The sequence below is a fragment of the Pelophylax lessonae genome (genome assembly GCF_965119305.1).
Source record: "Pelophylax lessonae genome assembly, chromosome: 5".
In the NCBI taxonomy this organism is placed as follows: Eukaryota; Metazoa; Chordata; class Amphibia; order Anura; family Ranidae; genus Pelophylax; species Pelophylax lessonae.
Window position 1 is genome coordinate 66,378 of NC_138772.1, and position 15,134 is coordinate 81,511.

Here is a 15,134-nt window from a genome sequence, read left to right on the forward strand (position 1 = left end):
TCTCCCTGGCACTCTGATGGCTCAGCTCCAGTTGCCAGTAGTAAATATGACAGCATGTGGTGCAGTAATGCAATATTACCAGGAAGAAATATGGCGTGCCAGGTATCACAAGCTCCGCCCATTCTGGCACTGAGGCGGGTCTCCAGGAGACAGAGCTGTGTACTTGTAAACACAAGGTTGATGGGGGCGGAGCCTGCTGCCAAGACGACGCACGAGGCGGGAAGAGGCGTCACCCCGGCAACCGCGGCCTAGTGACGTGTGGTGGCAACCGGGAGAGAGCTGAGGAGGCCGAGCAGAGCGGAGAGCAGTGAGGAGAGAGAGGAGCCATGTTCAAGAATACCTTCCAATCCGGCTTCCTATCCATCCTGTACAGTATAGGGAGCAAACCCCTCCAGATCTGGGACAAGAAGGTGCCTGTATACTAATCTGTATACTTCCTGTATACTCCTCTGTATATCCCTCCTGTATACTCCATGTGTATATATCCCTCCTGTATACTCCTCTGTATATATCCCTCCTGTATACTCCTCTGTATATATCCCTCCTGTATACTCCTCTGTATATATCCCTCCTGTATACTCCTCTGTATATATCCCTCCTGTATACTCCTCTGTATATATCCCTCCTGTATACTCCTCTGTATATCCCTCCTGTATACTCCTCTGTATATATCCCTCCTGTATACTCCTCTGTATATATCCCTCCTGTATACTCCTCTGTATATATCCCTCCTGTATACTCCTCTGTATATATCCCTCCTGTATACTCCTCTGTATATATCCCTCCTGTATACTCCTCTGTATATCCCTCCTGTATACTCCTCTGTATATATCCCTCCTGTATACTCCTCTGTATATCCCTCCTGTATATATATCCCTCCTGTATACTCCTCTGTATATATCCCTCCTGTATACTCCTCTGTATATCCCTCCTGTATATATATCCCTCCTGTATACTCCTCTGTATATATCCCTCCTGTATACTCCTCTGTATACCCCTCCTGTATACTCCTCTGTATATATCCCTCCTGTATACTCCTCTGTATATCCCTCCTGTATATATATCCCTCCTGTATACTCCTCTGTATATATACCTCCTGTATACTCCTCTGTATATATATCCCTCCTGTATACTCCTCTGTATATATCCCTCCTGTATACTCCTCTGTATATCCCTCCTGTATACTCCTCTGTATATACCCCTCCTGTATACTCCTCTGTATATACCCCTCCTGTATACTCCTCTGTATATATACCTCCTGTATACTCCTCTGTATATCCCTCCTGTATACTCCTCTGTATATACCCCTCCTGTATACTCCTCTGTATATATACCTCCTGTATACTCCTCTGTATATATACCTCCTGTATACTCCTCTGTATATATATCCCTCCTGTATACTCCTCTGTATATATCCCTCCTGTATACTCCTCTGTATATATCCCTCCTGTATACTCCTCTGTATATATCCCTCCTGTATACCCCTCTGTATATATCCCTCCTGTATACTCCTCTGTATATATCCCTCCTGTATACTCCTCTGTATATATCCCTCCTGTATACTCCTCTGTATATCCCTCCTGTATACTCCTCTGTATATATACCTCCTGTATACTCCTCTGTATATATCCCTCCTGTATACTCCTCTGTATATATACCTCCTGTATACTCCTCTGTATATATCCCTCCTGTATACTCCTCTGTATATATCCCTCCTGTATACTCCTCTGTATATCCCTCCTGTATACTCCTCTGTATATATACCTCCTGTATACTCCTCTGTATATATCCCTCCTGTATACTCCTCTGTATATCCCTCCTGTATACTCCTCTGTATATATACCTCCTGTATACTCCTCTGTATATATACCTCCTGTATACTCCTCTGTATATATATCCCTCCTGTATACTCCTCTGTATATATCCCTCCTGTATACTCCTCTGTATATATATATATACCTCCTGTATACCCCTCTGTATATATCCCTCCTGTATACTCCTCTGTATATATCCCTCCTGTATACTCCTCTGTATATATACCTCCTGTATACTCCTCTGTATATATCCCTCCTGTATACTCCTCTGTATATATCCCTCCTGTATACCCCTCTGTATATATCCCTCCTGTATACTCCTCTGTATATATACCTCCTGTATACTCCTCTGTATATATACCTCCTGTATACTCCTCTGTATATATCCCTCCTGTATACTCCTCTGTATATATACCTCCTGTATACTCCTCTGTATATATCCCTCCTGTATACCCCTCTGTATATATCCCTCCTGTATACTCCTCTGTATATATCCCTCCTGTATACTCCTCTGTATATATCCCTCCTGTATACTCCTCTGTATATATACCTCCTGTATACTCCTCTGTATATATACCTCCTGTATACTCCTCTGTATATATCCCTCCTGTATACTCCTCTGTATATATCCCTCCTATATACTCCTCTGTATATATCCCTCCTGTATACTCCTCTGTATATATCCCTCCTATATACTCCTCTGTATATATATCCCTCCTGTATACCCCTCTGTATATATCCCTCCTGTATACTCCTCTGTATATATCCCTCCTGTATACTCCTCTGTATATATACCTCCTGTATACTCCTCTGTATATATCCCTCCTGTATACTCCTCTGTATATATCCCTCCTGTATACTCCTCTGTATATATACCTCCTGTATACTCCTCTGTATATATATCCCTCCTGTATACTCCTCTGTATATATCCCTCCTGTATACTCCTCTGTATATATATATATACCTCCTGTATACCCCTCTGTATATATCCCTCCTGTATACTCCTCTGTATATATCCCTCCTGTATACTCCTCTGTATATATCCCTCCTATATACTCCTCTGTATATATCCCTCCTGTATACTCCTCTGTATATATCCCTCCTGTATACTCCTCTGTATATATACCTCCTGTATACTCCTCTGTATATATACCTCCTGTATACTCCTCTGTATATATACCTCCTGTATACTCCTCTGTATATATACCTCCTGTATACTCCTCTGTATATCCCTCCTGTATACTCCTCTGTATATCCCTCCTGTATACTCCTCTGTATATATCCCTCCTGTATACTCCTCTGTATATATCCCTCCTGTATACTCCTCTGTATATATCCCTCCTGTATACTCCTCTGTATATATCCCTCCTGTATACTCCTCTGTATATATCCCTCCTGTATACTCCTCTGTATATATACCTCCTGTATACTCCTCTGTATATATCCCTCCTGTATACTCCTCTGTATATATCCCTCCTGTATACTCCTCTGTATATATCCCTCCTGTATACTCCTCTGTATATATCCCTCCTGTATACTCCTCTGTATATATACCTCCTGTATATATACCTCCTGTATATATCCCTCCTGTATATATCCCTCCTGTATATATACCTCCTGTATATATACCTCCTGTATACTCCTCTGTATATATCCCTCCTGTATATATCCCTCCTGTATATATCCCTCCTGTATATATACCTCCTGTATACCCCTCTGTATATATCCCTCCTGTATACTCCATGTATACCCCTCTGTGTATATATACCTCCTAGGGCTGGGCGATAAATCGATTTATCGATTTTTTTTTTTTAGTTTGAAACTATTTTTTTTTTTTTAAACTCGAGTTTTTTTACAATACTTTTTCCTGCCTTGTGCAGCCACCGAACTCCCCAGTAACGGAGCATCGCCGCGCCTGGATGTGACGTCAGCTGTGGGGCAGGCGGTGCGTCTGTACAGGGGCTGTGATAGGATAGGTACCTATCCTATCACAGCCCCTGGCCTGTACAGACGCACCGCCCGCTTCCTTTCCCGGTGTTCCGTGAGAAAACCATACCCTCGTCACTTCCGGAGGGTATGGATTTCTCACGGTACTTTAACTTGCGGCGCTTACATTATAACAGCTCCTCTGCATCATGCCTCATGTCCACTCCTTCCCCTGTTACTTCCCTGATCTCCGTTAATAAATATAAAAGCGGATCACGGAGCCCAGATACACCCGCCGCCGCTTTTATATTTATTAGGGGAGATCAGGGAAGTGACAGGGAGAGGAGATGATTGATGTTGCAGCAGAACTGTTTTAATGTTACCGACACGAGTATTAGTGCCGTTAACATATCATACCCTCCGAGCATGCGCACTTGTTAACTTCTTTCTTGTTCAATCACGTCTGCGGGGCTCTGAGCATGCGCACTGCTGCGCTGCTCTGCTGTTTCAGACCGGAAGTGACGAGGGGTATGGTTTCTCCACGGGGTATGGAATTCTAACGTTACACCGGCAGCTGACGTCACATCCAGGCCGGGGAGACTTTACCTATCACAGCGCGCTTCCGGTGATGGGAGTCTCCAGTGCGCATGCGCACAAGACATTATCTTGGTTTGGTAAACTTATAACACATAGCGGGCAGTTGAATGAGAGGAGGCGGGGCTGAGGTGGGACGGAAGACACCGCAGCGTCATCTGCAGAGCTGAATAGAGGAGGCGGGACGGAGGTGCGGCCGTGTAATAAATGCAGGACTTTAGCGACTCCTTGTTTTTTATTATCTTTAGTAATTATCGTATTATTTATCCTTAGGATTTCATTACATTTAGTATTTATATAATACAAAATAAGAAATACTAAATGTAATGAAATCCTAAGGATAAATAATACGATAATTACTAAAGATAATAAAACATAAGGAGTCGCTTAAGCCCTGCATTTATTACACGGCCGCACCTCCGTCCCGCCTCCTCCGCCAGCTCTGCATATGTGCCTGCGTCCCTAATGTCTCGATGACGCGGCGGTGTCCTCCGTCGCACCTCAGCCCCGCCTCCTCTCAATCAGCTGTCCGCTCTCTGCTATAATTTTTCCAAACCTCGAAAAATGTCTTCTGTGCATGCGCACTGACAACTCCTATCAGCTGTTTTGTGATGCTCTGTCACCGGAAGTGACGAGGTCCGATTTTTTTCACGGGTCCGACAAAATTTTACAACACCGGCCTGTACAGACGCACCGCCCGCCCCGCAGCTGACGTCACATCCAGGCGTGGCAGTGGTCCGTCAGAGTCAGACACACATATACAGCGCTTCTCCTTCTCCTCAGTCCTCCCTCCAGACTCTGCAGTCATTTTTTAAGTACATTGGAAAAAAAATCGAAAATCGAATCGAAACTCAAATTTTTCTTTAAAAATCGAAGATTTTTTTTTTAGTCAAAATCGCCCAGCCCTAATACCTCCTGTATACTCCTCTGTGTATACAGTGTCTCGGAAAAGTAAGTACACCCCTCCCATGAGACTTTGCTACAATGTAAAGTAGTGAGTGTACAGCTTGTATAACAGTGTAAATTTACTGTCCCCTCAAAATAACAACACACAGCCATTAATGTCTAAACCGCTGGCAACAAAAGTCAGTACACCCCTAAGTGACAATCTCCAAATTGGGCCCAATTAGCCATTTTCCCTCCCCCCGGTGTCATGTGACTCATTAGTGTTACAAGGTCTCTGGTGTGAATGGGGGGGAGGTGTGATAAATTTGGTGTTATCGCTCTCACTCTCTCATACTGGTCACTGGAAGTTCAACATGGCACCTCATGGCAAAGAACTCTCTGAGGATCTGAAAAAAAGAATTGTTGATCTACATAAAGATGGCCGAGGCCAGTGATGGCGAACCTATGGCACCCCAGATGTTTTGGGACTCCATTTCCCATGATGCTCAACCACACTGCAGAGTACAGGAGCATCATGGGAAATGTAGTCACAACATCTGGGGTACCAGGGTTCGCCATCACTGGCCTAGGCTATAAGAAGATTGCCAAGACCCTGAAACTGAGCTGCAGCATGGTGGCCAAGACCATACAGTGGTTTACCAGGACAGGTTCCACTCAGAACAGGCCTCACCATGGTCCACCAAAGAAGTTGAGTGCCGTGCTCAGCGTCATATCCAGAGGTTGTCTTTGGGAAATAGACGTATGAGTGCTGCCAGCATTGCTGCAGAGGTTGAAGGGGTGGGGGAGGGGTCAGTCTGTCAGTGCTCAGACCATACGCCGCACACTGCATCAAATTGGTCTCCATGGCTGTCATCCCAGAAGGAAGTCTCTTCTAAAGATGATGGACAAGAAAACCCACAAACAGTTTGCTGAAGACAAGCAGACTAAGGACATGGATTACTGGAACCGTCTCCTGTGCTCTGATGAAACCAAGATAAACTTATTTGGTGTCAGATGGTGTCAGGCGTGTGTGGGGGCAACCAGGTGAGGAGTACAAAGACAAGTGTGTCTTCCTACAGTCAAGCATGGTGGTGGGAGTGTCATGGTCTGGGGCTGCATGAGTGCTGCCGGCACCGGGGAGCTACAGATCATTGAGGGCACCATGAATGCCAACATGTACTGTGACATACTGAAGCAGAGCATGATCCCCTCCCTTCACAGACTGGGGGGCAGGGCAATATTCCAACATAACGACCCCAAACACCTCCAAGACAACCACTGCCTTGCTAAAGAAGCTGAGGGTAAAGGTGATGGACTGGCCAAGCGTCTCCAGACCTAAACCCTATTGAGCATCTGTGGGGATCCTCAAACAGAAGGTGGAGGAGGGGAAGGTCTCTAACATCCACCAGCTCTGTGATGTCATCATGGAGGAGGGGAAGAGGACTCCAGTGACAACCTGTGAAGCTCTGGTGAACTCCATGCCCAAGAGGGTTAAGGCAGTGCTGGAAAATAATGGTGGCCCCACAAAATATTGACACTTTGGGCCCAATTTGGACATTGTCACTTAGGGGTGTACTGACTTTTGTTGCCAGCAGTGTAGACATTAATGGCTGTGTTGAGTTATTTTGAGGGGACAGTAAATTTACACTGTTATACAAGCTGTACACTCACTACTTTACATTGTAGCAAAGTCTCATTTCTTCAGTGTTGTCACATGGGAGGGGTGTACTTACTTTTGTCAGATACTGTACCTCCTTTATACCCCTCTGTATACACCACCTGTATACTCAGGGAAAATAATGATTTGACCCCTGCAGATTGTGTAAGTTTGCCCACTTACAAAGAAATGGGGGGTGTATAATTTTTATCATAGGTGTATTTTATATGATAGAGACAGAAGATCAACCAAAAATCCAGAAAAATCACAGGATACAAATATTATAAATGGAGGTGCAGTTCAGGGAGTAAAATAAGTATTTGACCCCCTTAGTAGTCGGTGGAGAAACCCTTGTTGGAAGCACAGAGGTCACAGAGGTCAGACGTTTCTTGTAGTTGGTGACCAGGTTTGCACACATCTCAGGAGGGATTTTGGTCCTCTCTTCTTTACAGATCTTCTCTAAATCCTTAAGGTTTCTTGGCTGTCGCTTGGCAACTCAAAGTTTCAGCTCCCTACATAAATGTTCTATAGGATGAAGGTCTGCAGACTCTCTAGGCCACTCCATGACCTTAATGTGCTTCATCTTGAGCCGCTCCTTTGTTGCCTTGGCGATATGTTCTGGGTCATTGTCATGCTGGAAGACCCATTCATGACCCATCTTCAGTGTTCTGGCTGAGGGAAGAAAGTTCTCATCCAAGATTTTACAATACATGGCCCCGCCCATTGGCCCCTCAATGTGGCAAAGCTGGCTGTACCTTTATCAGAGAAACAGCCTCAAAGCATCGTTTCCACCTCCATGCTTGACTGTAGGGGAGGGTGCCTGTAGGGGAGGGTGCCTGTAGGGGAGGGTGCCTGTAGGGGAGGGTGCCTGTAGGGGAGGGTGCCTGTAGGAGAGGGTGCCTGTAGGGGAGGGTGCCTGTAGGGGAGGGTGCCTGTAGGGGAGGGTGCCTGTAGGGGAGGGTGCCTGTAGGGGAGGGTGCCTGTAGGGGAAGGTGTCTGCAGTGGCGTAGCGTGGGGGGTGCAGGGGGGGCCGGCCGCACCGGGCGCAACATCTGGGGGGGCGCATCTGCAGTGTCACTCTGTCTGTCTGACTCTGCCATACACAGTTCACACACTGTCTGCGGCTGCCTCCATCTTTAGGCTGGGAGATGTCCAGCGCGGCTGCCCTATGGCTGAAAATGGTGGGTCAGAGCGGGGCTGGACTGTGCCTCACCTGTCCATTGGTGTAGGGTGGGGTGGCGTTGCAAGTCAAGCCCCGCCTATGCCGCCTCTCCTCACTGCTCAGTCAGTTTAGCAGCGAGTGAGTCAGCAGCCTGGCGCTGTCACAGAGTGGGGTTTTTTTATCACCTGATTAGAGCTAGAGGCTCTAATAGGCTTCAAAAAAGGGTGGACCCGGGGCGCAGAGCAGTGCGCCCCCGAGCCCACCCATTGTGTGACAATAGCGAATGAAAATTCGCTATTGTCACAAGGATCCTCCTCTTGGCCAATCAGGAAGCGGGTCCGAGGCAACTAAGATTAACTAATCTAGTGGAAGAGACTTGAGTGCTAAAATTTCCGTGGGTTAGGGAGCGCAAATGACTTGCCTTGCCCCGGGTGCTGACAACCCACGCTACGCCACTGGGTGTCTGTAGGGGAAGGTGTCTGTAGGGGAAGGTGTCTGTAGGGGAGGGTGTCTGTAGGGGAGGGTGCCTGTAGGGGAGGGTGTCTGTAGGGGAGGGTGCCTGTAGGGGAGGGTGTCTGTAGGGGAGGGTGCCTGTAGGGGAGGGTGTCTGTAGGGGAAGGTGTCTGTAGGGGAGGGTGTCTGTAGGGGAAGGTGTCTGTAGGGGAAGGTGTCTGTAGGGGAGGGTGTCTGTAGGGGAGGGTGCCTGTAGGGGAGGGTGTCTGTAGGGGAAGGTGTCTGTAGGGGAGGGTGTCTGTAGGGGAAGGTGTCTGTAGGGGAAGGTGTCTGTAGGGGAGGGTGTCTGTAGGGGAAGGTGTCTGTAGGGGAGGGTGTCTGTAGGGGAGGGTGTCTGTAGGGGGGGGTGTCTGTAGGGGAAGGTGTCTGTAGGGGAGGGTGTCTGTAGGGGAGGGTGTCTGTAGGGGAGGGTGTCTGTAGGGGGGGGTGTCTGTAGGGGAGGGTGTCTGTAGAGACGGTGTCTGTAGGGGAGGGTGACTGTAGGGGAGGGTGCCTGTAGGGGAGGGTGCCTGTAGGGGAGGGTGCCTGTAGGGGAAGGTGTCTGTAGGGGAGGGTGTCTGTAGGGGAGGGTGTCTGTAGGGGAAGGTGTCTGTAGGGGAGGGTGCCTGTAGGGGAGGGTGCCTGTAGGGGAAGGTGTCTGTAGGGGAAGGTGTCTGTAGGGGAGGGTGTCTGTAGGGGAGGGTGTCTGTAGGGGAGGGTGTCTGTAGGGGAGGGTGTCTGTAGAGTCGGTGTCTGTAGGGGAGGGTGCCTGTAGGGGAAGGTGCCTGTAGGGGAGGGTGCCTGTAGGGGAGGGTGCCTGTAGGGGAAGGTGTCTGTAGGGGAAGGTGTCTGTAGGGGAGGGTGTCTGTAGGGGAGGGTGTCTGTAGGGGAGGGTGTCTGTAGGGGAGGGTGTCTGTAGGGGAGGGTGTCTGTAGGGGAGGGTGCCTGTAGGGGAGGGTGCCTGTAGGGGAGGGTGCCTGTAGGGGAGGGTGTCTGTAGGGGAGGGTGTCTGTAGGGGCGGGTGTCTGTAGGGGAGGGTGTCTGTAGGGGAGGGTGACTGTAGGGGAGGGTGACTGTAGGGGAGGGTGTCTGTAGGGGAGGGTGTCTGTAGGGGAGGGTGTCTGTAGGGGAGGGTGTCTGTAGGGGAGGGTGACTGTGTCTGTAGGGGAGGGTGTCTGTAGGGGAGGGTGTCTGTAGGGGAAGGTGTCTGTAGGGGAAGGTGTCTGTAGGGGAGGGTGAGGGTGTCTGTAGGGGAGGGTGACTGTAGGGGAGGGTGACTGTAGGGGAGGGTGTCTGTAGGGGAGGGTGACTGTAGGGGAGGGTGCCTGTAGGGGAGGGTGCCTGTAGGGGAGGGTGCCTGTAGGGGCGGGTGTCTGTAGGGGAAGGTGTCTGTAGGGGAGGGTGTCTGTAGGGGAGGGTGTCTGTAGGGGAGGGTGTCTGTAGGGGAGGGTGACTGTAGGGGAAGGTGTCTGTAGGGGAGGGTGCCTGTAGGGGAAGGTGACTGTAGGGGAGGGTGACTGTGTCTGTAGGGGAGGGTGACTGTGACTGTAGGGGAGGGTGTCTGTAGGGGAAGGTGTCTGTAGGGGAAGGTGTCTGTAGGGGAGGGTGTCTGTAGGGGAAGGTGACTGTAGGGGAGGGTGACTGTAGGGGAGGGTGCCTGTAGGGGCGGGTGCCTGTAGGGGAGGGTGCCTGTAGGGGCGGGTGCCTGTAGGGGAAGGTGTCTGTAGGGGAGGGTGTCTGTAGGGGAGGGTGTCTGTAGGGGAGGGTGAGGGTGTCTGTAGGGGAGGGTGTCTGTAGGGGAGGGTGTCTGTAGGGGAGGGTGCCTGTAGGGGAGGGTGCCTGTAGGGGAGGGTGCCTGTAGGGGAGGGTGCCTGTAGGGGAGGGTGACTGTAGGGGAAGGTGACTGTAGGGGCGGGTGCCTGTAGGGGCGGGTGCCTGTAGGGGAGGGTGCCTGTAGGGGAGGGTGCCTGTAGGGGAGGGTGACTGTAGGGGAAGGTGACTGTAGGGGCGGGTGCCTGTAGGGGCGGGTGCCTGTAGGGGAGGGTGCCTGTAGGGGAGGGTGCCTGTAGGGGAGGGTGCCTGTAGGGGAAGGTGACTGTAGGGGAGGGTGCCTGTAGGGGCGGGTGCCTGTAGGGGCGGGTGCCTGTAGGAGAGGGTGCCTGTAGGGGAGGGTGCCTGTAGGGGACGGTGTTCTTAGGTTCACAGTCAGACCTTTTTTCTTCCTCCAAATACGGCGAGTCAAGTGAATGTCAAGGAGCTCAATTTTGGTATCGGCTGACCACGGCATTTTCTCCCAATCCTTCTCTGAATCATTTAAATGTTCATTGGGAGACTTCAGACGGGCCTTCCTGAGGAGGGGGGGGGGGCCTTACGGGCAGTGCAGGGCTTCAATCCATGGCGGCGTATTGTGTTTCCAATGGTTTGTTTGGGGACTGTGGTCCCAACTGCCTTGAAATGGTTATTTTGGATTTCTTCCATTTGCCAATAATCGCTCCAACAGTTGTCTCCCTCTCGCCAATCTTCTTGCTGATGGTCTTGTAGCCATTCCAGCCTTGTGCCGGTCTCCAATCTTCTCCCTGACCTCCTCTGACAGCTCTTTGGTCTTCCCATGATGGTGAGCTGTGATTGGAGGAAAGAGATTCTGTGGGCGGGTGTCTTCTATATACATAACGAGTTGTCATTAGGAGCTCCTTCCTACATTGACAGGACTAATCTGTGACCACCTGAGCCCCTACTGTAGCCAGTCTGTGGGGGCCAGAATTATTGTTGGTTGGTAGGGGATCAAATATTTATTTCTTTCGTTTATCGACGGACACAGCGCTCCATAAATCATAACAAGCGGGTTATATTGCCTCCCCCATGGGCCGTCCTCAGCTGGTATAACCCCCCCCCCCCCCCTCTGCTCTAGGTAATCTTTCTAGTCAGGAGTAAGGACCTAGGCCCCCGGCTGGGATCTCTTGTTCTAGTAAGTTTTTTTTTTTTTCCTTACATCTTTGTTTTTTCTCTCCGAAGATCTACAATCAACTGCCAGGCTGGATAACTCGGAGCCAGTGGTGCCCCCTGCCTAGCCTGCGAGGGCGTGCAGACCGCAGCTTCACGCTAGGTCCGCTGTGACATAGCCTCATGGACAGAGGCTGGTCCGCGAGTTAAACGTCTCGCAGGGTCGCATAGGACCGGGCTTGAGTCTGAGTGGCAGCGGTCCCTTGGCCGACAGCTCCCCTACTTTGGTGGCGAGGATCTGGAACATTACCCGTACCATGGAAAGGTAAGTACAGTCGCCACCCTCCCCTCCCCTTTTGGCATTTTTTTTTCTTTTTTTTGGGGTGGACATGGGTAACCTCCAGGGACGGTCAGACCTGCCTACAGGTTCCCTCCTCCCATCCTTAAAAATCCCTCAGTGAGTTGGGCTTCCCCCACTCCCTTTACCCCCTGTCTTTACCTTGAGTCTGGTGGAGGTCCCAAGGCAGAGGATGCAATGGAGACCCCTGGTATCTCCCCCACTATCCCCACTCTGTAAGGGTCCTGGGATAGTGTGTCCTGCCCTGGTAGTCTGGAAGGATCCCAGTGTAGGAGACCCCTAGGTGCATGCCCCGCTGTTTGCAGTGTGGTTATAGTCTAGGGGGTCCTAGTGCAGAGACTGGTGCAAAGTGCCCAGCGGAGTCTCCCCTAATGTGTGTCCTACCTTCAGGACAGGGTCCCATTGCAGAGGGTACAGGGAAGATCCTGGCAGCATGCTGTAGCTGATGGAGGCCCTTTTCCCTTGGGCTTGCTGGTCTCTGGTTGTTGGCCATGTTTGTGTAGCACAATGATGTCACTGGGGCCATTTTCCCTTAGTCTGGCTGGTCTCCAGCTGACGGCCATGTTTGTGTAGCCCGATGTCACAGGGCCATTTTACCTTCGTCCGGGAGACGCTGGAGATGATTGAAGCCTCATGGGGATGCTGAAGCTCTTCAGTTTCCCCTTCCTGCGCCTGGGACATATGAACAGGGATGGCGTCCATGGTTATGCTGGGTCTGGATTCGTGGCACTCCTCTGATCAGTAGGGTGTGTCCTTGGGGGTCCCTGTTATCTCTCTCTGCTGATAGGTACCCTGAGCCTTGGGGGGATCCTTTAGTGGTGCCAAAAGATTGTTTTTGTACTGAAAGGTCTTCCTTTCCTTATGAAGCCTCAGGGTAAAATCTTCCCCACTGACCCCCCTCATGGGGGTGGCAGGTCCCTGTGATCCCCAGCTTCCCATGGCTGCACTGACGGTGGTCCTGCAGTCCTTAGTATCGCGGTTGGAAGTGGCGTGTGGGCAAAGGCCCAGGAGGAAGCTTCCCCCGCCTTTCCCAGCTTAGTCTGTCTCATCTGATTCTGAGCCTGATGCCCCTGTGGACACGGCCTTTCCAGGGGGACTTAATATCTCACCCCTAGACCCATCCGATAGTGAGGATGATTCCTCCATGGTCGCAGCAGTGAATTAAAAAAAAAAAAAAAAAAAAAAAGCGCTGCAGTGCATGAGACTTTAAAAATGGAGGCTGCAGCTGATGTAGCCCCGGACATGGCTGTGTGGTTTGGTACGCATAAGACTCGCCTCCCACTGCAAAGGCGTTTCCTTGTGTGCCTTATTATGCCAGGTTTTCCTGTATGGAATGGGAACAACCAAAATTATCCTTTGTGATCCCCAAACGTTTTGCTGTACTTTACCCTTTTGAGGAGTCACTTTTAAAAAAAGTGGACTAATCCACCAGTGGTGGACCCTCCTGTGTCTAGGTTGAACAAAGCAACCATGAATCCCAGTAGAGGAGTCCCCGTCTTTAAGGACCCGGCTGACAGGAAAGCGGAGGCTGTGGCTGCAGAATGTTTACTATGGCGGGTTCGGCATTGCGGCCGGTCTTTGCCTCAGCCCTGGTGTCTCAGACCCTAACTGAATGGGCCAAGCTTTTGCGCCAGGGCCTGGGGGGTGAGGAGGTCCCCGCTGCTTATGTTGATTTAGCCGACCAGTTGGTCCATGGGCTGCAGTTTATTTGTAATGCAGCTTTGGATACATCTCCTGTGCTGTCTGAACTTTCTGTTACAGCGGTGGTGATGAGGCGCGTGCTGTGGCTTAAGAATTGGTCCTCGGACCAACCTCTAAGAAAGCTCTCATTGATCTGCCCTTTCAAGGCGATCACCTGTTTGAGGCTACCCTGGATAACCTCATTTAGGGTATCACAGGGGGGGGGGGGGTACCTTCCAGCCACAGTCTAGGGAAGGAGCCTCATTGCAGATGGGGGCCCTGCTTCTTGGCTTCTGCGACAAAGGATAAGATAAATAAATCTTTCAAGTCTTCCCCGGGAGATTCCAAACATCCTTGGTCTGGTAAACCTAGGGCTAGCTTCTCTGGACTCGCAGACAAGACCCCTTCAGCATGAAAGTCTGCCCTCACCCATTATTGGGGTGAGGGGACATCTTCGCTGGTTTTCGGCCTTCATGAGCGTCAAGGGGATCCACAAAATTATTCTTTTGGGGGAACCCAGAAAGGGGGACAAAGCTTCCTTGTGTGGATTTAATTCCTGCAAAGGTTCAGGTGATGTCCGAACTACCTAAGGTCCCCCCTATCCCTGTGGAGGGAATTGATTTACCAAGGTCTGATTTCTAATTCTGACTGGGGTGGTCCTCCCTCTTGACAAATTTTAGGAACCACGGGCCATGATTCACCTGCTGCTGTCACACAGATAGTTCTCTCTCCCATTTTGCATACATGTTCTGAGTCTGGTGGTATCCACCTTCAGGTCTTGCATGCAGGTTGGGCTCCACAGGAGGATGCCGAGGTTTGTGGCGAGATTACGGGCTCCTCTGGCAGATGCCGCAGGCATCCAAGGGCCACAGTAAGGCCAGTATCCTCCTCGGCTCAGGCTCCTTCTTCAATTCCTGTAAAGGAATCCAGGGCGAGGGATCTTCCAATCAGTTTGGTAGCCATAAACGTCCCTTGGGTGCTTCCTTCAGAGAAGACCAGTTGTCCCAAAGGCTGATCTACCTCCCTGCTACAGTCGCTGGTTTTAATGACTTAGCTATTGTAAGCCAAGGCCAGGGCATTGATCAGAAGTTTGCCAACAAGGGCCAGGTGTCTGCCCTGGCAATCTTCTTTCAGCGACCCCCCCCTAGCCACACACTCTTTAGTTCGTACCTTCATTTGGGGGATTGGACTCATGGCTCCACCTGTACGGTCTCTTTTGCCGCCATGGGATTTATCTTCAGTACTTTCGGTTCTCCAGAAACCTCCATTTGAGAATATTCGGGAGATCCCCTTGCCTATGTTATCCCAGAAGGTGACATTCTTGGTGGCTATTACCTCGGCCCACAGGGTATCGAAATTGGTGGCATTATCCTGTTGCAGTCCCTATTTAGTGGTCCATAGGGATAAAGTCGTTCTTTGTCCCCTGTCCATCATTCCTGCCCAAAGTTGTCTCTGACTTCCATTTGATTGAGGACATTGTGTTGCCTTCCTTGTGTCCCAAGCTGGCTCATCCCAAGGAATTTGCTTTGCATACTTTGGATGCGGTTTGTGCGATTCGGGTGTATCTGGCAGCAACTGAGTCCTTTTGGAGGTCAGACTCGTTTTTTGTGGTTACGGACGGACCA

At 50.4% G+C, this 15,134-nt stretch overlaps 1 protein-coding gene across 1 annotated transcript in view; it reads left to right on the plus strand.

Annotated features, from left to right (window-relative positions):
- Positions 1 to 213: 213 nt before the first annotated feature.
- Positions 214 to 15,134, plus strand: part of CFAP20 (cilia and flagella associated protein 20) — a gene marked incomplete at its 3' end in the record, with an annotated part of 46,574 nt that continues 31,653 nt past the window's right edge. Inside the window, exon 1 of the mRNA XM_082257698.1 lies at positions 214 to 410. Coding sequence (XP_082113824.1) covers positions 327 to 410 — 84 coding nt within the window. The 5' untranslated portion in view covers positions 214 to 326. The remainder of the gene's footprint in view (positions 411 to 15,134) is intronic.